The sequence below is a fragment of the Staurois parvus genome, unplaced genomic scaffold, assembly GCF_062004578.1.
Source record: "Staurois parvus isolate SC_StPar_1 unplaced genomic scaffold, SC_StPar_1.0 ptg000283l, whole genome shotgun sequence".
Classification (NCBI taxonomy): Eukaryota; Metazoa; Chordata; class Amphibia; order Anura; family Ranidae; genus Staurois; species Staurois parvus.
In genome coordinates this window covers 7230068-7255474 of record NW_028318079.1, presented here as the reverse complement: position 1 = coordinate 7255474, position 25407 = coordinate 7230068, and the positions used below count along the sequence as shown (strand labels likewise).

General features: G+C 45.4%; 1 protein-coding gene across 1 annotated transcript in view; it reads left to right on the top strand.

Annotated features, from left to right (window-relative positions):
- The window catches only part of IL17RE (interleukin 17 receptor E), a 114065-nt gene that overhangs the window by 54930 nt on the left and 33728 nt on the right, over window positions 1-25407 (top strand). Inside the window, exons 2-8 of the mRNA XM_089682065.1 lie at window positions 13-28; window positions 3836-3973; window positions 12357-12463; window positions 15556-15679; window positions 19063-19199; window positions 20668-20730; window positions 25309-25375. Coding sequence (XP_089538191.1) covers window positions 13-28; window positions 3836-3973; window positions 12357-12463; window positions 15556-15679; window positions 19063-19199; window positions 20668-20730; window positions 25309-25375 — 652 coding nt within the window. The remainder of the gene's footprint in view (window positions 1-12; window positions 29-3835; window positions 3974-12356; window positions 12464-15555; window positions 15680-19062; window positions 19200-20667; window positions 20731-25308; window positions 25376-25407) is intronic.

Below are 25407 nucleotides of genomic sequence, written 5' to 3'. Positions count from 1 at the left end.
TCCTTTTTACAGGCATACAGACGAATAGGTAAGTGCTTACTTTTGTTCTTTAATGTTAAAGTCTTGAACATTCTGTCTTTTGCTTGCAAGTTAATTAAAGTGTTACTAAATCTTGGACCCTGCATTCACTATATCCGGTCTCCCCGGACCCTGCATTCACTATATCTGGTCTCCCTGGACCCTGCATTCACTATATCTGGTCTCCCCGGACTCTGCATTCACTATATCCGCTCTCCCCGGACCCCGCATTCACTATATCTGGTCTCCCCGGACCCTGCATTCACTATATCTGGTCTCCCCGGACCCTGCATTCACTATATCTGGTCTCCCCGGACCCTTTATTCACTATATCTGGTCTCCCCGGACCCTTTATTCACTATATCTGGTCTCCCCGGACCCTGCATTCACTATATCTGGTCTCCCCGGACCCTTTATTCACTATATCTGGTCTCCCCGGACCCTGCATTCACTATATCCGGTCTCCCCGGACCCTGCATTCACTATATCCACTCTCCCCGGACCCTGCATTCACTATATCCACTCTCCCCGGACCCTGCATTCACTATATCTGGTCTCCTCAGACCCTGCATTCACTATATCCGGTCTCCCCGGACCCTGCATTCACTATATCTGGTCTCCCCGGACCCTGTATTCACTATATCCGCTCTCCCCGGACCCTGCATTCACTATATCTGGTCTCCCGAACTCTGCATTCACTATATCCGGTCTCCCCAAACCCTGCATTCACTATATCCGCTCTCCCTGGACCCTGCATTCACTATATCCGCTCTCCCCGAACCCTGCATTCACTAAATCCGCTCTCCCCAGACCCTGCATTCACTATATCTGGTCTCCTGGACTCTGCATTCACTATATCCGGTCTCCCCGGACCCTGTATTCACTATATCCGCTCTCCCCGGACCCTGCATTCACTATATCTGGTCTCCCTGGACCCTGCATTCACTATATCTGGTCTCCCCGGACTCTGCATTCACTATATCCGCTCTCCCCGGACCCCGCATTCACTATATCTGGTCTCCCCGGACCCTGCATTCACTATATCTGGTCTCCCCGGACCCTGCATTCACTATATCTGGTCTCCCCGGACCCTGCATTCACTATATCCGCTCTCCCCGGACCCTGCATTCACTATATCTGGTCTCCCTGGACCCTGCATTCACTATATCCGGTCTCCCCGGACCCTGTATTCACTATATCTGGTCTCCGCGGACCCTGCATTCACTATATTTGGTCTCCCAGGACCCTGCATTCACTATATCCGGTCCCCCCCAGACCCTACATTCACTATATCTGGTCTCCCTGGACCCTGCATTCACTATATCTGGTCTCCCCAGGCCCTGCATTCACTATATCTGGTCTCCCCGGACCCTGCATTCACTATATCTGGTCTCCCCGGACCCTGCATTCACTATATCTGGTCTCCCTGGACCCTGCATTCACTATATCCGGTCTCCCCGGACCCTGTATTCACTATATCTGGTCTCCCTGGACCCTGCATTCACTATATCTGGTCTCCCAGGACCCTGCATTCACTATATCCGGTCCCCCCCAGACCCTACATTCACTATATCTGGTCTCCCCGGACCCTGCATTCACTATGGTGGCTGGTGTATACTGGGGATGGTGGCAGTGGTAGTGGAAGGCTAGGGTGGAGGACAGGGGTGTTCTTGGTCAATGTCAGGCTCTTTCTGCCAAATTTGCACAAAACCTAAATACAGCACTGCACACAGGTAACCCTTTGATTGTCCCTAAGTGCTAACCCCTTCCCAGCCAGTGTCATTAGTACAGTGACAGTGTATATTATTAGCACTGATCACTGTATTAGTGTCACTAATGATGTCAGTGGCAGTTAGTCAGTCCCCCCCCCCAGTATCAGTTAGAGTCAGATTGCCCGTTGCACTTTCACAGTCACTGTAAGTCATAGCCAGTCATACAGTATGCACAGTCGGGGTGCATTCCATACGAAGGGAAGAGAATGTAAGGAATATAGGTATCTTGCAACATCAATATTAACAAGTGATAGGTGTATCGGACATTTTTCCCATTGACCACCATTGTAAGGGGCATTCTCTCCACTCATCCCCTCCCCGATATAAGGGGCATTCTCCCCACTGACCACCAATATAAGGAGCATTCTTCCCAATTACCACCAATGTAAGGGGAATTTTCCCAACTGATCCCCAATATAAGGGTAATTCTCCCCACTGATCCCCAATACAAGGGTCATTCTTCCCACTGATCCCCAATATAAGGAGCATTCTTCCCAATGACCCCAATACAAAAGGGCATTCTCCCCACTGATCCCCAATATAAGGGGAATTTTCCCCACTGATCCCCAATATAAGGGGAATTTTCCGCACTGATCCCCAATATAAGGGGCATTCTCCCCACTGATTCCCAGTATAAGGGGCATTCTTCCCAATGATCCCTAATATAAGGAGCATTCTTCCCATTGACCTCAATATAAAGGGCATTCTCCCCACTGATCCACAATATAAGGAACATTCTTCCTACTGATCACCAATGTAAGGGGTATTCTTCCCATTGACTGCCAATGCAAGGAGCATTCTTTCCACTGACCACCAATGTAAAGAGCATTCCCCAGAACTAGGAAGGTTGAGAAAGACTTGTTTCGCGTGTTACTGTTGATAGGGCAGGATCAGGGGCGGACTAACCATTTGGAAACTCGGGCACTGCCCGAGGGCCCGGGGTCAGTAGGGGGCCCCATGAGATGCCCCTGGTACCTTTTTCATAGGCTATTTTGAGTTTGGGCAAGGACACAGGGGCCCCATGATCCCCTATTGCCCGGGGACCCCATGAGTTGTCAGTCCGCCCCTGGGCAGGATCCTTATATCCCCTGCAGCCCCTCTCCCACACATTAGGTGTTCTTGTACTGGGTGCCTGGTTGGCCAAGTGCATGCACGTGATTATCTACTACCTCTGTATTTTCTCCTAAAAAAGCAAATTTTAATGTCTGGCAAACACCTTGAGAAATGGCTTCATTCCTCCGCAAGTATCAGCTGTAAAACTGAATGATAATTACCTATGTGATCCCAATAAAAAGAAATAATTGGTTCAGCTCAGTAGGAGGTTGGAGGATTATTGAAGGTTATGATATTTAATTTACAATTGCAAAAGTAACTTAATCATGTGACGACACGAAGATTTGTAATCTGTGGTTTTGTTTAGATATTATGTAACCAGAAATAAAGTTTGTATTCTTTTATATGACTACTTTTGTTTAGGTTACTTTTTTCATTAGGAACCTTTAGGGCCCCATTCACATTAGGCAATCTGAAATCACAAATTGCGGCAAAATACGCAACACACATTGGGTGCCATTATTCTTAATGGCGCCCCAAATAAAGTGTGAATCTGCCACGATTGTCACGCAGCAGAATCACACGTCAGAACTGAAGATTAAAACTTGTGGAAAACGGAGCAGGAGCTTTTTTTGCATAATATGGTTATGAGAGCTTCTGTTGCCTATAGGCCTCTTTGTTGACTATAGGGCTCCACAAAGCAATGCTCCTGTTCCTCTGTGCTTTTTTTCCCCACAGTTTTGGATGCGCTATCTCTTGTACCCCCCTAAGTGGTCACTGGAAGTGGAAGATTCCCCCCACACCCTGGATTCTCATCACTTTATGTCTTAGTGTTAGTGGTCACCAGGACACATAGAGAGGGTGAACCTTCTCATCAGGGACACCTACAGAAACCTGCCAGAGGGTCTAACCCTCCCCAATCTAGCCATAGCTCTAGATACACCTTCATGGTTTATTCAATGATGTTTGATCGTCTTCTTTTTTTTCAACAGACAATCCATCCTCGACTATAAAAAAGTCAGAGAGTTTGACGTCTACCCGGAACCTTCCCCCAGATGCCCTCAGTGTCTCCACCGTCCTATGGGACAACAAACCATGCGTACAGATCGCTGTTTCAATAAATGTGTCAGGTAATTTGATGTACTTTTCAGAATGTGGTAAGGGAAATAATAGGTTTTCAGTAAATGACCAACACTTATTTAAAAAAAAAATGCAGCTATAGCAGCCTCATGTCACCACCAGAGACTCTGGGAGACCTGAGAGTCTGGTAAGTGATTATACCCATCAGCATCCACCTAGCACTGAAAATTCAGTTCAAAGTGGAGTTTGAAATTCAGGATGGGTAGAGAGCTTTCTGACTGTTCTCTGAGAGATTTCCACCCATCTTTGGCCAACCTAAAAAAACAGAATGGCATTTTATGTAAATCAGAGTTCTTTAAACCAGTGATTCTCAACCACAAAGTCATGGACCACCTTTGGGCCCTGGTCTCCCTGCTCCCGGGTCTCCTGCTAACTGCAGATCCCCGAACCTCCTGTCGTGCTTCCCAGCTTTAATAATGCCACTCAGCCTCTCATAGTGGCCTGCCGTGCTCCTTAGCCCCTAACAGCCCTCTGTCCCTACAGTCCTGACCAACCTCCCACAGTGCCCCCTAGTTTGTTGCAGAACTTCTAGTCCCCCCAGAGTATCCCTAACAGTGTCCCACAGTGCCCCCCAGCTCTCATAGTAGCCTTCAGCCTCCTAAGTGCACTCAGCCCCCTGGTGGCCACAACCTCCCACTATACCCTTCACAAATGATCCTTCAACCCCTCCCAAAGTTCCCCCAACATCTCCCATAGTTCCCCCCAGCTCCCTTATTGCCACCCAGCCTGCCATAGTGACCCTCTGCCTCCTAAGAGCACTCAGTCCCCCCAATGGCCACAACCTCCAACAGTGCCCTTCACAAAGCATCCTAGTTTGCTGCAGATCCCACTGTGCCCCCCAGCTCCCATTGTGCCACTCAACCTCCCATTGTGGCCCTCCTAAGTGCTCTCAGTTCCTCTCAGTGGCTGCAACCTCCCACAGTGACCCTCCCAAAGGATCCTTCATCCCCCCAAAGTGCCCCCAATGATCTCCCATAGTGTTCCCCAGCTCCCTTAGTGCCACCCAGCCACCCATAGTGTCCCTTGGCCTCCTAAGAGCACTCAGTACCCTCCAATGGCCGCAGCTTTCCAAAGTGCCCCTCACAAAGCACCCTGGTTTGCTGCAGATCCTTCAATCCTCCAAAGTAGCACCAATAGTGTCCCACAATGCCTCCCCCCCCGCGCCACCCAACCTCTCATAATGGCTGTGTTCCTCAGTCACCTCAGTGCCTGTCAACCTTCCACAGTGCCACCAGCAGTGCTCTCCAGTCTCCCACATTGCCCCTGCAAAATCTCCAGCCTCCTGGAGAGACCACTAGCCTCATTCAGACCTCCCACTGTTGCCCCCAACTCCCTTCAGAACTTTTTTCCCCCACTTGTGACTCTCAGCCCCATCCAGAGCCTTCTAGAATCCCAACACATGTGTTGTATTTCCATACTTTTATGAGAGTATATTCTTCTTTTCACTGTTGGGTCATCGGAGGTTTTGGAAGACTACCAAATCCTGGTGTCAATAAGGTTGAGAACCTCTTCTTTAAATGGTGCCTCAAGTTTGTTGCAGTGGACAGACTCCTATACAGGTTTGCAGTTCGGCTACTTCCAGATTTCCTGTTTACCAGGATGAAGCTGAAACGTTCAAATAATGCCAAGGTGGTCACAAGGTGCACTGGAGGCTGGAGGAACTCGCTGTCTATTGTTCTACTTTTTAGCAGTTATTTGTACATTTGTACTTCCTCTATGTCATCATCTTATATGTACACACCAGACAAAAGAAATCTTTTAGCACAGCTTGTTACACCATTATGTGAATGGGAAAAAAAGTACATTTCCAGATTAACCACTTGAGCTCCAGAGGATTTACCCCCCTTAATGACCAGGCCTCTTTTTGCTACTCGGCGCTGCACTAATTCAACTGATAATTGCGCGGTCATGCAATGCTGCACCCAAACGAAATTTACGTCCTTTTTTTCACACAAATAGAGCTTTCTTTCGGTGGTATTTGATCATCTGTGCATTTTTTATTTTTCATGCTATAAACAAAAAAAGGTCCAAAATTTTGAAGAAAAACAATATTTTTTACTTTCAGCTATAAAAAATATATAGTAAACTCAAAGTTGGTTATAAATTTAGGCCAAAATGTATTCTGCTCCATGTTTTTGGTAAAACAAAATCCCAATAAGTGTATATTGATTGCTTTGTGTGGAAGTTATAGCGTCTACAAACTATGGTATAAATACTGCAATTTACTCCATTTTTCTGCTATACAGCGCTGCGCTAGTTTAACCGACAAATGCGCGGTCATGCAATACGGTACATAAATGAAATTTACCTCCTTTTTTCCCACAAATTGAGCTTTCTTTTGGTGGTATTTGATCGCCTGTGCGTTTTTTATTTTTTGCGCTATAAAAAAAAAGGCTGACAATTTTGAGGGAAAAAAAACAATATTTTGGACTTTGTGCTATAAAACATGTCCAGTAAAAAAAAAATGCAAAAATCAAATTTAGTCATAAATTGCTGCCAAAATGTATTCTGCTCCATGTCTTTGCTAAAAAAAAAACCAATACGTGTAAATTAATTGGTTTACGTGAAAGTTATAGTGTTTACAAATGGCGGGAAAGATACTGGGATTTTTAGTTTTTTTTTTATACTAATAATGGTGGCGATCAGCGAATTATGGCAGTCGATCAGTGACTTATGGCAGCGACCAGCGACTTATGGCGGGACTGCGGCGGGCATTCTGACATTGGGGCGTACTGACTTGGCGTCACTGACATCCCCAAAAACACTAATACAGTGATCAGTGCAAAAAAAAAAAACCACTGACACTGTACTAATGGCACTGGGGAGGAAGGGGTTAACTTTATTTTGCAGGGAAGGGTTATAGGAGTGAGGGGAGTGTTTTACTAGGGGGCGGGGGTGTGTACTGGGCGGGACAAGGCTGATTGAGAGAGAGAAACTCTTCTTTCTCGATCAGCTCATCCTCGAGCTGTCAGGGAAGTGACAGAAAGCACAGCTACTGCAGCTGTGCTGTCTGCCACTGTTTGCCGCCGATCGCCGGGAAACAGCCAGTAAGGACCGGCTGTGACCCGGCGACTGACATCCGCGGCGGTGATCGGCGGGACAGATAGGGCCGCGGCGCGCCTCGCGCACGCCCCCTATCTGTTTACAAAACACACGTTTTAAAACGTGGTTTTGCCTGCCCGTGCCGCCCTGCTGCCGTATTTCTACAGTGGCAGGGCGGCAAGTGGTTAAAGTTGTACCAGCTCCTCTTCTGGACTGAAATGGCTTACCGCACACTGTGCGCACACTGTGAGCTTCTCATAATGTGCATTAGAAGCTGCAGCAAGTCAGACAGAGGCTGCCTCATTTTCTAGCTGGAGGACTATTGGCGTCCTCTAGCTCTTTCCTCCCCGTCTGTCTGTGCCTGACCTGCCTCTTTCATTAATTAGATTCCTTTCAATTGTAGCACCCTCCTAGTTAGCTAGGGGGAGCTAGCTAATTAGTTTTTTTAATTAGAAGGTTGAGTAGCAGCCTGGGAGATAGAGGGGTCCAATTCCAGTCAGTGCTGAGAGGCTCTGTAGATCAGCTCCTTCATACCTCCCCCTGAGAAGTCTCTAGAACTCAGTGGGCGGGGGTGAGGAGGAGCTGGCCTGCACACGTGAGGTATCCTGGGCAATCCCCAAGCAGGAGGCCTGGCAAGGGGTCAGGATAGCCCTTAAGAGTGAGGGAGACTGCTCAGCAGCAGGACAGTTCGGGTGGAAGATGTGAGAGAAGAAGAGATGCACGACCCAGTGGGAAGGGGCCTACCTACAGGCGAGGATCTGGACAGGAGGATTGCTCAGCCTCACCAGTCCCTGGAGGGAGGACTACCTGTGGAGCCAGGAAAGGAGCCAGTCCAGCAAAAGGCCTGAAGGCAGCCACCTACCTAAACCAGCTCACAGGAAAGAGACTGTGTGAGTAATCCTGCACCCCCTGGGCAAGCTAAATGGAAAAGAGCACTCTGGTGGGAAACCTGATTAGCTCATTACCTGGGACTGTTCATCTAAAAATGGTAGGCACTGGATCCCCTTGCCCTGGGATTCCCCCAGACAGCTGGGTGAACAAGAGGATTTATCTGGGGTCTGGAGCAGGGGCGGACTGACAATTAGGGTACTCGGGCACTGCCCGAGGGCCCGATGTCAGTAGGGGGCCCCGTGAGATGCCCCTGGTACCTCTCATTGGCTTATTCATAGGCATTTTTGGGTGTGGGCGAGGACACAGGGGCCCCATGATCCCCTATTGCCCGGGGGCCCCATGAGTTGTCAGTCCACCCCTGGTCTGGAGTGGTATACCAGGAAAGGCTGGAGAGCTCTCCAAGAATAGTTTGCTGTATAAAGACTTGTACATAGTTGCCAGGAAGTTGTACTCAATTTACTGTTCCTTGGGCATCCCATGTATCCCTCAACCCCATCCAACTTTATCACCCCTAATAAAACCAAAAAAACAAGTTCAAGGACTGTTTACTGTCTCTGGAGTGCAAGTCTGTGAAAAATGTGCATTGCCTTGCTGTGCAGGACTTTGGGGGGACCAAATCTTCAGTGACTCCTAAGGGGGAAGTGCTACACAATTATGCAGGCTCAGCCTCATGGGCGTTACCTACGTAAATACAGCCTGCATAGGAACACCTACATCTCTATGCTAACAAGCCCATTGCTTGCATCACGGCTGAGGGCATCTGGGAGGAGTGCTGAGGTAGGGTGCTGTGATGTTTTCAGGAAGCTGTGGACAGCACCTTGCCGGCCCCTCCCACCAGCCATGATCTGCCTGCATTGAATAGAAAAGTACAGAGACCCAGTGATGGCAACACTGGGTCTAAAATAAGGAATGTGATGAAAACAGAAACGTTTTATTTACAAATGTCATTTGCATGTTGATGAGGAGGGAAAGAAGGAACCATGAAAAGCAAAGTTTTCAGTTTTAAGAAAGTAGGACAGTGTTTAATGTCCTGCCAGGTCAATAATGTTAAGAACCCAGGTACCCCTGGAATGGGCAGGATGGTCCAAACCAGCGTCATCAGTTAAAGTTCTCCCACCTGCAATTTTTGCACACTTTAAATTAGATCTGAACCATTACCAGAGAACATGTAATTTTTTAGCATAATTCATACCTCAGGGCTGCTGATCTCCTTCAACCTCTTTGAGCCACGACACACACTCGCTCCAATGTTGACTGCACATCATTGTTCTAGAGCAGCTTCCTGATTATGACCATACCTGTGCAATACCTGTGCATACCTGTGTGGGTGCAGCTACTTGTAATCTCCAGCAGGGTCTCATGTGATCGGGTGACAACACAAAAGTACAAGAGACAGTTGTCGCTCTATAACAGGAATTGATTGAACAAGAAACTTCATGATAGGCTCAGCAAGTATGGTTTTTTATGAAAAAAGAGAGAGAAAGAAAACATTTTTTGAAATTACATTAAAGCAAAGCTCTACCCAAAAGGGGAAGTTCTGCTTCAAGGCTTCATCCCCCACTCCCCAATAAGGATTGGCACCTTTGGGGAGCGGGTACCCTAATTTGACAGGTACCCGCTCCCACTTCCGCTGCAACTACCTAGGCGATCGAAAGTGGAAGTTGTTCCCCCTCCCTGCCCATAGTCTTCTGAGACACGTGACAGGACCCAGAAGACTACAGGGCCATTCACAAAGTGCAGCACTACTTGCGAATGCGCAGTGGGCACCCGGCTGTGAAGCCGCAAGCTGTCACAGCCGGGTGGTGACACTGAAGATGCCGGCGCTGGGAGAGAGGATGGATGGTTAACCCACCTGCCATGAAGACACTGCTGGACCGAGGGACAGGTAAGTGTCTGTGTTTTAAAAGTCAACAGCTACAGTTTTTGTAAGTACTGACTTTTATTTTTTTTTTTTTATTTGACTGGAGCTGCGCTTTAACATGTAAATGTGTTATTAGTTTACAGTGCTTGAGTTTAGATCTACAGAATGCTTTGTTCAGGTGTAAGAAAAGAGCAGAACATCCTAAATCAAATATTTTTGCCATTTTTGTAAAAAAAAGTCAATTGTGCATCTATATTGTGAACTATTCCATCGGTTTTATACCGGTAAGACTGGTGGAGAATGTCTCAAACTTACACTCTTGTCATTGATTTCATAACTCTTTGTTTTGTTTGTTTCACCTGTCCACATTAGCTCTGCATAGTTATTGATTTTAGAAATGCCTTTCCCAGATAAATGTAGAAAGTCTTCACAATGATTTAATCAGCAAATATTTATGACAGTGATGTCATAGTACAAAAGTCCAACCAATGACTTCTACAGGGACTGAAAGCTGAGCAACACTGACACCTACTGGTCATATATGTAAAAACTTCTCTCTCTATACAAAAATTCTTCTCTCATTTCCTCTCTAGCTTTTCTTTCTCTCCTCTCCTTTTATGTTTCTCTCCTCTCCTCTCTCACTTCTTTCTTCCCTCTCCTCTTCTCTCTCGCTTCTTTTTTTCCTCCTCTCCTCTCGCTTCTCTTTCTCTCCTCTCCCCTCTCACTTCTCTTTCTCTCCTCTCCCCTCTCGCTTCTATTTCTCCCCTCTCCTCTCTTGCTTTTTTTTCTCCCTTCTCCTCTTTCTCTCCTCTCTCACTTCTCTTTCTATCCTCTTTTCTCTTGGTTCTCTTTCCCTCCTCTCCTTTCTCACTTCTCTTTCGCCCCTCTCTTCTCCTCTCTCGCTTCTCTTTCTCCCCTCTCGCTTCTCTTTCTCTTCTCTCCCATCTCACCTCTCCTTCTCTCCTCTCTAGTGTCTCTTTCCTGCCTCTCCTTTCTCAATTCTATTTCTCCCCTCTGTTTTCCTATCTTGCTTTTCTTTCTCCCCTCTCAGTTCTCTTTCTCTTCTTTCCTATCTCACCTCTCCTTCTATCCTCTCTCGCTTTTCTTTCTCTTCTCTGCTATCTCACCTCTCCTTCTCTCCCCTCTCGCTTCTCTTTTTCTTTTCTCCTATCTCACGTCTTCTCTCCTCTCTCGCTTCTCTTTTCCTCCTCTCCTTTCTCACCTCTCTTTCTCCCCTCTCTTCTCCTCTCTCGCTTCTCTTTCTCCCCTCTCTTTCTCTCCTCTCTCACTTCTCCTTCTCTCCTCTCTTGCTTCTCTTTCTCTCCTCCTTTCTCACTTCTCTTTTTCTTCTCTCCTCTCTCACTTCTCCTTCTCCCCTCTCTTTCTCTCCTCCTTTCTCACTTCTCTTTTTCTTCTCTCCTCTCTCACTTCTACTTTTCTCCTCTCACCTCTACTTCTCCCCTCTCTCGCTTCTTTTTCTCCCCTCTCTTCTCTCTTTCTTCTCTATCTCCCCTCTCTTGCCTCTTTTTCTCCCCTCTCTTCTCTCTCGCTTCTTTTTCTCCCTTCTATCACTTCTCTTTCTCTTCTCCCCTCTCGCTTCCTCTTTTCTCCTCTCCCGCTTCTTTCTCTCTACTCTCGCTTCTTCCTCTCCTCTCCTCTCTCACTTCTCTTTCTCTCTTCTTCTTTCTAGCTTCTCTTTCTCTCTCAAGTCTGTTTCACTCTTCTCTCTTCTTCTCTTCTTCCCCCCTCTCTCTTATCACTAAAATCTGATATACGCTTTAATATGTTAATGTCATCCCAGAGGTGTTTTTCAGTCTTTTAAAAATGTGCACCTTTCACTAAAGCTGAGCTCCTTTGAAAGCAAGTTCCCTGACTCTCCTCCCCCACGCTCTGGCAGTGGACTGTTCCTTGGCTTTTTCATGTCCTGCTAAGGCCTCTTGGCTCTGCATTGGTCTTGATGACATCAGATGACATGCGAATACCAGAGCATAGGGCAGAGCAGGCTGCGGGAACCGGTCCTACAGCCTGGAGGGAGCCTGCGGGAGTGGAGGATCAGGTAAGTAATAGTGTTTTTTTTCCCCGGTACCCTAGACCTAAAAGAGCATTTAACCCTTGCAGTGCTAGGACAACAGTAGTGCAAGGGAGAATTTTAACTTTCTTCAGAGTTCACTTTTAATAATAATATATCCTTGTGATCCTGCTCTGAAGGTCCTTTTTTTCAGGCACTTCATGTTATATGGTGACAACTGTCTCCCTGCATTATCAGGGAGCTGGTCCAGAGTATTGATGTGTAGCTTACCATGGAGTGAGAGCATGTAGACAGAAAGTGGCTGGCAGAGCCAGGAGGAGATCAGTAGCACTGAAAAAAAAGAATAAAAAGGTGAAATATTAGAAAAAAAATACAACATGGCTTTTGTTTATGAGTCACAGTGCTTTATCAAACTAAATGTCACCTAGTTGGGATTTAGACTATTAAAAGACTTGCACAACATACATCTTTGTCTTTATTGTATCCTTTTTGTTTTCTGTATTTTCTGATAAATAAGCAGCACTACAGCTTCATCTGTATTCTGTTGCAGGACTCCCCAGGTTCCGCGGCTTTGACATAAGGCTTCAGGAAAACAGCAATAACAGGTTTCGTTCAATTAGGATTTTAAAAAGGAAAACTTCTCTGGTTGGGGATTTGGTGAGTGACATTATATATCTGCGTCATATAAAAAGACAGCCCATGCAGCTTCCATCTGCTACAGAATAGCAGGGCATACAGGGTTATTCCAGAAGAGCGATACTGAATCCCAGAGTAACCAATCAGAAACATTCCTTCCTTGTTCTGACTGCTCTCAGTTGATGAAAGGCGACAAATCATTCTCCGGTTTATTGAACAATGGAAACAGTTGACATTGTCCAGATATAAAGTGGTTTTAGTCTTCTTAGATACTCTGGTTACTGTGATGTGTTGAGATGTATCTGCATTATATGATAAGTTCACCTTTTGGACAAAAATAATAAATGCACATTTTTTTACAGGTAAAAAAAACGGGCATTTGTTATTTTTGTCCAGTGGAGCCTGGAAAGCACTGCACCCACGATCAGTAGATCGCTGATGCCATGCAGGTCTCCTGCAGACCTATCAGAATATCTGCCTACGGTGCGGGATGTACGAGCAAGCAGATATTCTCTCTTTGTGAATAAGTAACGCGGCTGTGCCCCGCATGGCCGCGCTGTTTTCAAATCTGACAGATAGTAGGGGGGTGGGGGGTGGACGCAGCTACTAGAACATGTTACATGCAGTGGCGGACTGACAACTCATGGGGCCCCCGAGCAATCGGGGATCATGGGGCCCCTGTGTCCTTGCCCAAACTCAAAAAAGCCTATGAAAAAGGTACCAGGGGCATCTCATGGAGCCCCCTACTGACCCCGGGCCCTCGGGCAGTGCCCGAGTTTCCAAATGGTCAGTCCGCCCCTGGTTACGTGTTTGTTCCACCCTAAAAACGGGTGGAATATGTAACATGTTCCAAAGGTGAACTTATTCTTTAAAGTGTTACTAAACCTACATCAGTACAATCAGTCTGTAGATGCAGTAAAGCATGCTTGTTATACTCACTGTGGAACCTAAGGGGTTAATCCTCTACATTGTGTAAAAAGGCTGTTTGATCCTGTCTTCTCTGATCCTCCCCTTCTTTTACTGTCCCCATTCCATCTCCTGATAGTACAGAGCTCTATGGGGACACGCTGCACATGGTCAGTTCAGTGTGTATGGCTAGAGAGCTTTTATTTTCTTGGGAAAGTGCATGTGATCAGCACAGGGCCAATCAGCACTGTCCAGACAGAGGGTCAGGGGTCATGCAGCCTCATAGGACAGTCAGAGGAAAATGAAAACACCTCCTAAAAGCTGTAACCAGTACTCTGTTGGACACTGATAGAAGTCACAAGACTGCTATATACTGCTGATGAGCACAAAAACTAGGTGAGGCTGTGGTCAGCTGCAGTACTTTGGCCAATCACAATGCACTGTCAGGGTGAACAGCCCCCCGAACGCCCTTAGTGATCACACGAACGGCCCATGTCGAACATGAAGCCCATCTCTATTAATGGTCATGGAGTTAGGATAAGATATCCAACAAGACCACATACAGTTATGTCCATTTACACCTGTCGACATCCAATCCAATCCGAAAAAAGGGATGGATGGGGATCCAAGTCCCCTTCCGTCCTTTGGATCAGGTCAGAATGGAAATGATAGGCACCCATTGAGGAGAGCGAGCAGCTCTTTGTCTGCTCTGCAGTAGCGGAGCAGACACAGACCTGCCATCTGCTAGCTTAGCAGCGATCAGCGGAGAGATCCCCGACTTAGCAAGTGGATCAGCTAAATGGGTCCACCCCATCTGAAAGGACCCGGGGAGCCTGAATAATGATCCATCTTGTGGTTGTGAACAGTCAGTATGAAACATCCATATTTTCTACACTTTTGCCAGGTAGGATCAAAACTCTATATATGTCACTTAAAGCGGAGTTCCACCTCAAAAAAAAAAAAAAGTCAGCAGCTACAAAAACTGTAGCTGCTGACTTTTAAAATACAGACACTTACCTGTCGGTCCAGCAGTGTCCTCACCATCGCTGGTTTCACTGGCCGTCTTCTCTCCCTGGCGCTGGCATCTTCAGTGTGGGCACCCGGCTGTGACAGCTTGCGGCTTCACAGCCGGGTGCCCACTGCACCTGCTCGAGAAGCGCTGCACTTTGTGAATGGCCCTATAGGCTTCTAGGATCTGTCATATGTCCCAGAAGACTACGGGGAGGGAGGATGACTTCTGCTTCCAATTGCCTAGGCGATCGCAGAGGAAGTGGGAGTGGGTACCTGTCAAATTCGGGTACCCCCTCCCCCCCGCTCCCTAAAAGGTGCCAATCCTTAATGGGGAGCGGGGAAAAAGGCTTAAAGTGGAACTTCCCCTTTTGGGTGGAGCTCCGCTTTAAGCTGTCCATAAATGAGTAATTTTTTTTTGTTCACCTAGTGGGTTGATCGGGGGGGGGGGGGGGAAGACTTGTTTTCCTCATCAACACATTCGATTTGGATAATGGAATCCTCCCCACTGAGCCTTTGTATCCTAACAGCAGGGAGACTCCCCTGCCCTCAGAATACTCTGATCAGCACTGCCAGCTATAGCCTGTGGCGTTGATCAAGCGAGGAAAACCCATCAGGCTGGTTGTAGAGAAGTCGATCGGTAGATTGATTTCTCTACAACCTGCCTACCCATACATGGATCAACAGTCGGCCAGTCTCTGCAGAATTTTGATCAATGTATTGCCAGCTTTAAAAAAAGATTTCACAGGTAGGCAAAGGTCTAGTGGGCAGCACAGTGGCTACATGGTTAGCACTTCCGCCTGGCAGTACTTGGGTCGTTGGTTCGAATCCTAGCCATGGCACCACCTGCCTGGAGTTTGCATTTTCTCCCTGTGCCTGCATAAGTTTCCTCCGGGTACTCTGGTTTCTTCCTACACTCCAAAGACATGCTGGTAGCTTAATTGGATCCTGTCTAAATTGGTCCTAGTATGTGTATGAATGAATGTGAGTTAGGGACCTTAGATTGTACGCCCCTTGAGGGTTAGGGACTGATGTGAATGTACAATATATATGTAAAGCGCTGCGTAAATTGATGGTGCTATATAAGTACCTGAAATAAATAAATAGTGATTTTTATTTTAGGTTTTAGACTGCAGTTTGTGTTCCCCTGATATGTCTACATCCATTACTAACCCATACAATTTCTTTTCTACTTGTAGTGGCAGTTACAGTTCCACTGCTGGACAGTTGCACCCGATCAGAGAATATCTGTGGCACTTTTAACCAATCCAAATTATGGCATAACAACAAATAAAACCATACATATCCCGCATTATAACAAAGGTAAGGTTAGAGCATATTTGAATGTATCCACATCTCTGTAACATCTTTACTGCACATCCTTTCTTTGCCCTCTGGAGAGATTCTTTACTTTGCTGTGCTGTCCTACCTATCATTGATTTTTACTTTGAATATATAACATAGGTTGATTAAAAAAAACAGTCCAACCAATTCAACCTGAGTGTGTGAGCTTATGTCACTACCATTTTCAATATTCCTGTACAGCATGTTCGCTGACACCACCAACCGTGGAAGAGATATCCACATCCTTACTGAGCTACCTGTAAAGAACCCCTTACGCAGTGTAAGAATGAATCACTTCTCATCCAACTTCATTGTGTACTTGTGATCATATCCCCTCTTAAGCACCTCTTCTCCAGGGAGAATAAGTTTAATGTCTAAGGCTATTCCTCAAAACTGAGGTCCTTCAACCCCCTTTTTAGCTTTATTCCCCTTCTCTGGATCTCTCCAGTTGCAGCACAGCCCTCCTGGTGACCAGATCTGGAAGGTATATTCAAGACGGGCCGAACCAGAGTTTTTTAAAATGGTAGAAATCAGGGGCGGACTGACCATTCGAGCACTCGGGCACTGCCCGAGGGCCTGGGGTCTGTAGGGGGCCCCATGAGATGCCCCTGGTACCTTTCATTGGCTCTTTCATAGGCTTTTTTGGGTGTGGGGGCGAGGACACAGGGGCCCCATGATCCCCTATTGCCCAGGGGCCCCAGTCCGCCCCTGGTAGAAATATAGTTTTATCTCTTGAGAAGATACCCTTTTTAATGCATGCTAATAGTCTTCTAGCATTGCATGCTGACTCTACCTCTACCTCTGTGATCTACCAGGACCCTCAGATCCTTTTCCATCTTCGATTTTCCTAGAAATTTTCCCCCAGGAAACTTGCATTTATATTTTTAGCTCCCAAACTCATTACTTTAAATTTTTCAATATTAAACCTTATCTGCCATATAGCTGCCCACCTCTCTATTTTCTTGAGGTCTTTCTATATCCTTTTGTAAGTTCTTGCCCTGCTGCAAATGCTGAGCCTAAACTAGTTATTTCAACCTCTGTATTGTTTATGAACAAGTTAAACCACCCTCTGGATGCGCTCCTGCAACCAGTTTTCTATCCAGGTACATACAGTCTCATCAATGGCAAAAGACCCTTATGTGTAAATTTATTGTTTATGTGGTACTATATCAAATGTCTTAATGAAGTCTAGATACACCACATCCACAAGCCCCATCCAAACTACAGATCCTCATAGAATGTTAAAAGGTTGGTCTGGCAAGAACGGCCTTTCATAAATTCATGCTGGTTACTTCTATTCATACTGTTTTCATAAGCAGATTCTTGGACATGATCCCTTATCATTCCTTCCAATAGTTTACATACTATTGATGTTAGGCTGACTGGTCTGTAGTTTCCTTGTGTAGCACTAATCTCTTAGGAGTCGCTGAGTTTTTGGGTCCCCCTATAGTCCTGCACAGCCAGGCATCCCAAATTTTCTTCCACACTTGCACACTGGAGACTGTAAACAGTCCTTGAGATTGTTTTTTGTAGTTTTATAAAGGGGTATTGAACTTGGATGGGGTTGAGGGGTGTATCGGATGCCCAAGGAAAATGCATGAGGACAAATTTATTAGTAACTATGTACACGCCCATAGACAAAAGTCTCTCTTTTGAAGAGCTTTCCAGCCCTCCGGTCCTTCTGGTATACCACCTCAGACCCCAGATTAATCCGCCTCGTCACCCAGCTGCCTGAGGGGATCCCTGGGCATGGGGACCCAGAAGCTGCCACTTTGATAAAGCAGTCCCAGATGAGGAGCTAGTTGGGTTTCCCACCTGACTGCCTTCTCCCCTTATTTGGCCCAGGGGGTGTAGGATTACTCACTCAGTTCTGTCCTGTGAGCTTGATTCAGCTACCTTCAGCTTGGCCTGGCTCCTTCCCTGCTCCACAGGTGGTCCTCTCTCAGGGGATGGTGAGATTGAGAGATGCGCCTTTCCAGCTCCTGCCTGGTAGACTCCTCTCTCGGGCCCCCTCCCAGGCTCCACACTCCAGCCTTCACTCTATCTTCCACCAGACACTGACCAACTCCTCCCAGGATCTGCAGTACTTAAAGGGTTGCCTTAATCACAATGCCCAGCTTCCTGCCAGGGGATTGGACAAGGTTCCTCAAGTATGTAAATCTGAGCCTCCTTCCCTCCTCCATCCCTCCTTCAGAAAGCTCTCAGGTATCTGGAGAGGCGAGAGGGCTCCAGAAGCTTTGACCTTCAGAACTTCCCTAGCCTGTCCTGAGGTAACCTCACTACCTCACTCCCAGGCTGACTCATCCCAGGCTGCTACTCAGCCTTTGACTAAAAACCTGTCTAGCTCCCCCTAGCTAAACTTGAGGCTTATATATATATATATATATATATATATCAGCCCTTTTTTTGGAAAATCAGTACCACGTTTCAGTATCACCACAATCAGCTGGTACCATTCCAGTCATTGAGCTGTCTTTAAAAATTAGGAACAATTGTCTGGCTATAGTATGGCTAAATTCTGTGAGAACTCTCAGGTGTAAGCCAGATATCTAGTCCTGGTGATTTATTTTTACTCTCCTTCACAATGTGTCTCTCAATATACAGTTTATTAGCTCTCCTGATTACACTCTTACATTTCTTTTTGCACTCTTTGTAGTTTTGGGATGCTGATGTTGACCCCTTGGCCTTCATTTTTAATAGGGCTGTTTTTTTCTCATTAATATGCCTTTTTACATTAGTATTTAGCCACCCAGGTTTAACTTTTGTTATTTTGTATTTGTTGCCCATTGGAATGCACTGACAAATGCAGTTGTTTATTATGTCCTTAAAGCACTTCCACTTCTCTTCAGTGTTCTTTGTTGCAATAAATCAATCCTATTTAGCATTTAGTATTATGCAGCTTACTAATGTTGGCTGTTTTGAAATGTATTGTTCTTGTCTTATCCTCATGTCCCTTTTTTATCATTTATGGCAAGCCTAATTACTCTGTGGTCACTGATTCCTAAGTTATCCCTTACTTCCACATCTGTAATTGAAGCTATCCCTACTTTTCCCTTTGCTATGCTATCCTGTGTTGTCCCGGCTTTCCTTACTTTTTACAATGTAGCTGCTTGCCACAGGTGATCAATATATATATATCAAAGACATATATACAGTATGTGCATAGTACAAAACAGCTGCTGGAATGACCCTGCCCTGATTGAACAGCAGCCAGTCATGCACAGTGTAGCTCCCAGCAAGCTCAGATAAGAAGGAGTGAAAGCATTATCAGTAAATGTACATTTGTCCAGTAAACCTGAGTAAGATTTCTAGGAAAAAATTATTACACTATTTACATCTTCTTATTTTCTGTCCTCAAATAGCGCCGCGGTTCCATTATCAGCACTTTGCAGAAGAGAAGAGATTTGTGGTGTCCATGACCGGCAGTCAAAATGCTTATGCACGCCTGTGCTACAAACTTATTGCCTGTGAAGATCTGGAATACAGCGACAAGGAGTTGGTAAGAACACCTTGTCTAGAACCACTTGTGGGGACGACCACTGAATGGGATATTCTATTCAAAAACATAATATATACTATTCAAAAATCAATATTCCTCTTCTGGAGAGTGTAATTACTGTCTGCGTTGACCCAAATCTAATACCTCTTCATTCACCTCCCTATAATATAGCAAAACTAGTCCATTTTGCTGAAAAATAATATTTATTATTATGTAATTAAAGTAATCCTGACTATTCCAGCAGGGGCAGACTGACAACTCATGGGGCCCCCGGGCAAAAAGGGATCATGGGGCCCCTGTGTCCTTGCCCAAACTCAAAAAAGCCTATGAAAAAGGTACCAGGGGCATCTCATGGGCCCCCTACTGACCCCGGGCCCTCGGGCAGTGCCTGAGTTTCCAAATGGTCAGTCCGCCCCTGTATTCCAGGCAAAGCAATAGGATCACTTAAAGTTTTTTTGTGTGCACTTCTTAAAAAAAAAAGCCCACCCTCCCTAGTTCCCTATTCTTACCTAGAACCCTCCACTCAGGTGCTTACTTACCTATTCCTAATGGAATCAGTCTTTTATCTTTGGGTCCAAAAACGTCTCTGGTGCTGCTCTACACCTGCTTTGTAACTCCCAATGGACTTAAGGCTCCATGCACACGGGGTGTTTTGATAATGCTGGTCACATTAGCTGAGTAAAGTCACGTTAAAAACTTGAGTTTTTCAACTTTTTTTAGCATTTTTGCATTAGCGTGTAGCGGAGTTTTGCCAGGTTTAGCAGAATTTTTCCACGATTTTCCACATTTGCATTTTTTGTGTTTTTTTTAACCAAAAAAATAAAAAAATTTTGGGTCACAAAAAGTCCTAAAACGCCCGGCTGTCCTGGGTCTCTGCCTCCTCATTGGCTGAGACAGAAAGTGGGAGCCATTGGCTCCCCTTGCTATCAATCACAGCCAGTCAGCCAATAAGGAGAGAGAGGGGATGGGGTCAAGCCACGGTTCTGTGTATGAATGAACACACGGAGCAGCGGGTGCCCCCATAGCAAGCTGCTTGCTGTGGGAGCACCTGACAGGAGGGAGGGGCCAGAAAAGCCTGCGGGGGACCCAAGAAGAGGAGGATCCAGGCTACTCTGTGCAAATCCACTACACACAGTAGGTAAGTATAGACATGTTTGTTATTTTTCAAAAATAAAAAAAAATAACCTTTAGAATCATTTTAAAGACATGGAGCACTGGAAAGGTAAGCATCTTCTTTTATAGGGTGGTCTTAGCTGAGTTTGGACCCTTCAGTGACAGGGTCACTTTAAGAGTAATAAGATGGCTGAAATGTGTATCCTTTCTGCAGAGAATACTGTCCAAGCCTCCCTCCATTGAAGCCAACACCGAATTTAGCAATGTGCGTGAGCTGCTGGGAGTGCGCTGTGTATGTTTTTATCAATAGTTTCATCTCATACTCATAGTAACCTTTCTACTATTTGTTTTGCAGTTCAATTCTTCACACAATGTCTCCTTATCATACAACACTTTACTTCCCTGTTTATGTATTGAGGTGAGCATGGTTCCTTCATAAATGTTATGCAGTTGTGTGTTTCTGTTTTGGTTTATTGTACGTCACTCTATGTATTACATAACAGCGATTATTGCCTCTACTGATTGTGTCTCAAGGATCTGTTGTGCTGGAGATCTAGCAGATTTGACCCAGTGATCTCCTTTGCAGAACAAAGTGTTCACTGCCTGCTGAGGCGAACTGGTGAAGGGGTCTTTGCAACTTACCTAACCACCTAGAAAAGTTAATTAACCTCCCTGGCGGTATGATTATTTCCGATTTTTGGTGCTGAAAGCGGTACCATTATTTTGCATGGAAATTTGGCGTTTTATATTGTTGGCCTGTAATTCTTAGGAATAACTCACTGAAATCTGTCCGAACAAGAGTCTAGTAAACATCCCGGGTAGGATAAAACTTGAAACACGAAATCATAAATTATAATTTAATAAATAATCATAAAAAATAATAATATAATAATAATAAATTTAATTCAATAATATAATCAAACCAAAAACACTGAAATTTGAAATATAGCGCCAAGTTCGCACATCGCTGAGCACAATCGCAAAATTGTTTTCAGTGTCTGATGAGGAATTTCCCCCACGAATCATTATCACTCAATTCTGCAAGTAGTTCTATCGCTGTTCTCTAGCCGGTCTGAAACCGCGTTTGACCTAAAGGGACGCTTTTTGGACGCCATGGACGTTTCTCAGTTTCCAGGCAGAAAGAACAGTAAAAATGCAGGCAGGGCGCCGGACAAAGCACTCGGGACAAAATGTATGTGAAATGGTTTGATACAGTAATGTTTTACTATGTGATTTTAGTGATTTTTGTGAATGTCATTTTTTGTCATTTTCAAATTTCCCGCCGTTCCGTCCCGCATATGTCCCAACGCTCGCAGGGGACGGAACCCAGATGACAGATGCCGGCATCCGCCGGATTACATTGCCGGGGACACTGCAGGAGGGACATCGAGGGACCGCAGGACAAGGTAAGTGACCAAGGGATCGTGGAGCAGCATGGTAAGCCCGAGTGTAGCTCAGGGTTACCGCTTGTGGTACTGAAACTTTACCCCGAGCTACACTCGGGAATACCGCCAGGGAGGCTACCCTCAGAAGCAAATAGCTCCTTGGTGAACCTTCTGCTCTCTCTTCTCCTTGAAGATGACAGTTGTCTTCTTCAGGGAGAAGGGTCACAGAAGGTTCATCGCTTCCATTTTTATTAACATGTTCTGCTCCCAGAGGAACAAAGTACATGCAATACTTTGTCCCATCTTTCTGTAAGTTGTCTAAGGTTAGCTGTGAGGTTGACTGGGCGCCCCTCCTCCCTCCACTGTCTTCCGACAACACAACTAGCAAGGAGGCCACTGCTTTGGCAGATGACACTTTTCTCCATCTCCAAGCACTTGTCTCAGATAAGCGCTTAGAGATGGAGACAAGCATTGTCTGTCAAAAGCAACTGTTTCCTTGCTAGATACGTTGTTGGACGACCATGAAAGGACAAGGGGCACCCTGTCCGACCTCACAGCTAGCCTTAGACAAATGTCTTCTTCAACGAGAAGGAAACACAGAAAAGGTTCATTAAATCAATTTTTATTAACACGTTCTGCTCCCCGAGGAAAAAAGTAAATGCAATATTTTGTCCCATCTTTCTTCAAGTTGTCTAATGTTAGCTGTGAGGTTGAACTGGGCGCCCCTCCTCCCTCCACAGTCCTCCGTCAATGCTACTAGCAAGGAAGCTGCTGCTGCTTTGACAGATGACACGTTTCTCCGTCTCCAAGCACTTGTCTCAGATAAGAGCTTGGAGACGGAGACAAGCATTGTCTGTCAAAAGCAGCCATTTCCTTGCTAGATACGTTGTCGGACGACCATGAAAGGATGAGAGGCGCCCTGTCCGACCTTACAGCTAGCCTTAGACAAATGTCTTCTTCAACGAGAAGGGAACACAGAGAAGGTTCATCCCTTCAATTTTTATTAACGTGTTCTGCTCCCTGGGGAAAAAGTAAATGCAATACTTTGTCCCATCTTTCTATAAGTTGTCTAAGGTTAGCTGTGAGGTTGGACTGGGCGCCCCTCCTCCCTCCACTGTCTTCCGACAACGCAACTAGCAAGGAGGCCTTTGCTTTGGAAGATGACACTTTTCTCCGTCTCCAAGCACTTGCTCGCTTGCCTAGAACACTTTATCTGACGTGCTCACCTGCATTCTTCCTGAGACATTTATCTCAGACAAGTGCTTGGAGACAGCCATTTCCTTGCAGCCATTTCCTTCCTAGATACGTTGTTGGACGATCATGAAAGGAGGAGGGGCGTCCTGTCCGACCTTACAGCTAGCCTTAGACAGCACAGAGGAAGATGGGATAAAGTACTACATGGACTTTGTTCCTGGGGGAACAAAACACGTTAAAAATTTAAATGAAACATCTACTTTATCCTGTGTTAATGTCAAAATCAAGTGTTTTTGAATAACATGGGCTGTTTAACCACTTCAAGTCCAGACACTTTTATCCCCTTCTAGTCCAGGCCAATTTTCAGCTTCTGGTGCTATCACATTTTAAATGACAATTGCGCGGTCATGCAACACTGTACCTATATGAATTTTTTAGCATTTTTTTGAGACAGATAAAACTTTATTTTGGTGGTATTTATTTACCACTGGGATTTTTTTTTTTTTTGCTATATAAATGAAAAAGTCCAAAAATTTTGAAAAACAAAGGTTTTTCTTATAACATTTTGCAAATAAATAATCTTTCTTCATATATCTTGGCCAAAATGTATTCGGTTATCTTTTTAGTAAAAAAAAAAATAACCCAAATTAGTTTATAACCAAAAATTATAATTTAAAAATGTTTTTTAAAAATTTTTTAAAATTTTTTTATATTATTATTCATGTTTTTTTTTTTTTTTTTAACATACTGTCACCCTAGCAGTACAGTGTCACCATAGTGAGACTGTAGGACTTGTGGAGGGCTGATGAAGATTTTTTTTTTTTTTTACACTGATTGCTTTTACACCCATAAAGGCAGTAAATGCAATACTTTTTCCTTCTCTCTGGCTGCATTCTTGCAGCCATTGAGAGATACTGTGTGAGCTGTGATTGGTCTCAGCTTCTCACATGGTATAAGGCTGTTGTGAATAGCCTTGTACCATGTGACCTCTGTGATCATTTGCAGATTTCACTGGTAGTAAGCAATGATGTCAGGAAGTGACATCTTGCTTACTACTATTCATGTGATCACTGATTGGTCAATCAATGATCACATGATCGGGACCCCACACATAGGTCCCGTACAGCGATCGGTGATCAGTCCCAGGGAGAGCGCACAGCTTGAAAATGCGGGCACCGTTTATGAATGGCAACTCGCCCCTGTCCAGCTCCTGTCTGGCCATTTATGTACATGGGCCTGACGGGAAGTGGTTAAGGAGGGGAGGGAAGATACCCACAAGGATGCAAGAAGTGGGCAGCAAAAAACGCAAAGGATGGAAGCAAATGTGGAAAATGAAAATGAAAATGTTCTGGAAATCTGTTCGGAGGAAAAGACCAATACTCCTGCACATGATTCGTTAAGTGTTTGTGCATTCCTGGCCCAGAAATCCATTCCGAAACTTGACTCATCCCCTTATTCCCCTGACTCAGCACCCTGCGATTTTTAGCTTTTTCCAAAATTAAAAAATGTCTTATAGTGGTTGTAAAGGATTTAAAAAAAAAAAAAAAAATAACCATATCTACACTTATCTGTGTTACCTTTTGTACAGAGCAGCCCCGATTCTCCTCTTCTCGGGTCCCCGGCCAGCGCTCCTGGGTCCTCCCCTCTTGCTAGCACCAATTCTCATGCGGGCACTCATGCGGGCTTGCTCCCAAGTCCTGCTGCTACATCCATTGACCCAGACAGCGGGACTCAACCCTGCCCACTGTTCCCTTGCCACTCGAGTTGATTGACAGGAGCAGGAGCCAATGGCTCCTGCTGGTATCGATCTGCCCAAAGAAGAGGGACAAAGCAAGGAGAGCCGCAGCTCTCATACACAGCGCTGGATTGTGATGGGGCTCAGGTAAGTATAAGGGGATTCTTTTACACAGGTGTTTTTACCCTAATACATAGAATGCAATAAGGTGAAAAACCTTGAGGCTTTAGACAGATTTGATGACATTCTAGACATCCAGCGAACTGCGACAAAGATACTGCGCAGCATTCTGGAGAATGAATTCCAGGAATGCTTCCGTCAGTGGCACAGTCATCTGAAAAAGTGTGTCCCTTCACAAGGGGACTACGTTGAAGGTGACAACAGCTGCTAGTGTATAAATAAGCAAACAATTTTTTTTAAAAGTCTGTTCTGGGAATGAAACCGTCACACCTCCTATATGATGTAATCATCAAATGAACAGTCTGTGCCGGTTCTAGTCTGCCTCTGTCACTTTTGGCGTGCGCGGCTGCATCATCAGACTCCAACCTATCACAAAGGACTTTATGAGGAGCAGGGAGTAGATGGTGCGCACATTGTCAACCTACTAGAGAAGCTTTGCTTGTATGTGTGTGTTGGATGGCCAAGAAATTTTGTATTTTGATTTGTGTCAATTTTTTTTCAGGTTTTTTATGCACAACCTAATAGTAGACGGAATCAAGAGTGCCCCTTTAAAGAGCAGCCGGAGCCTTGTAAGTAATGCCCTGCCTGAGACTAACAGGGA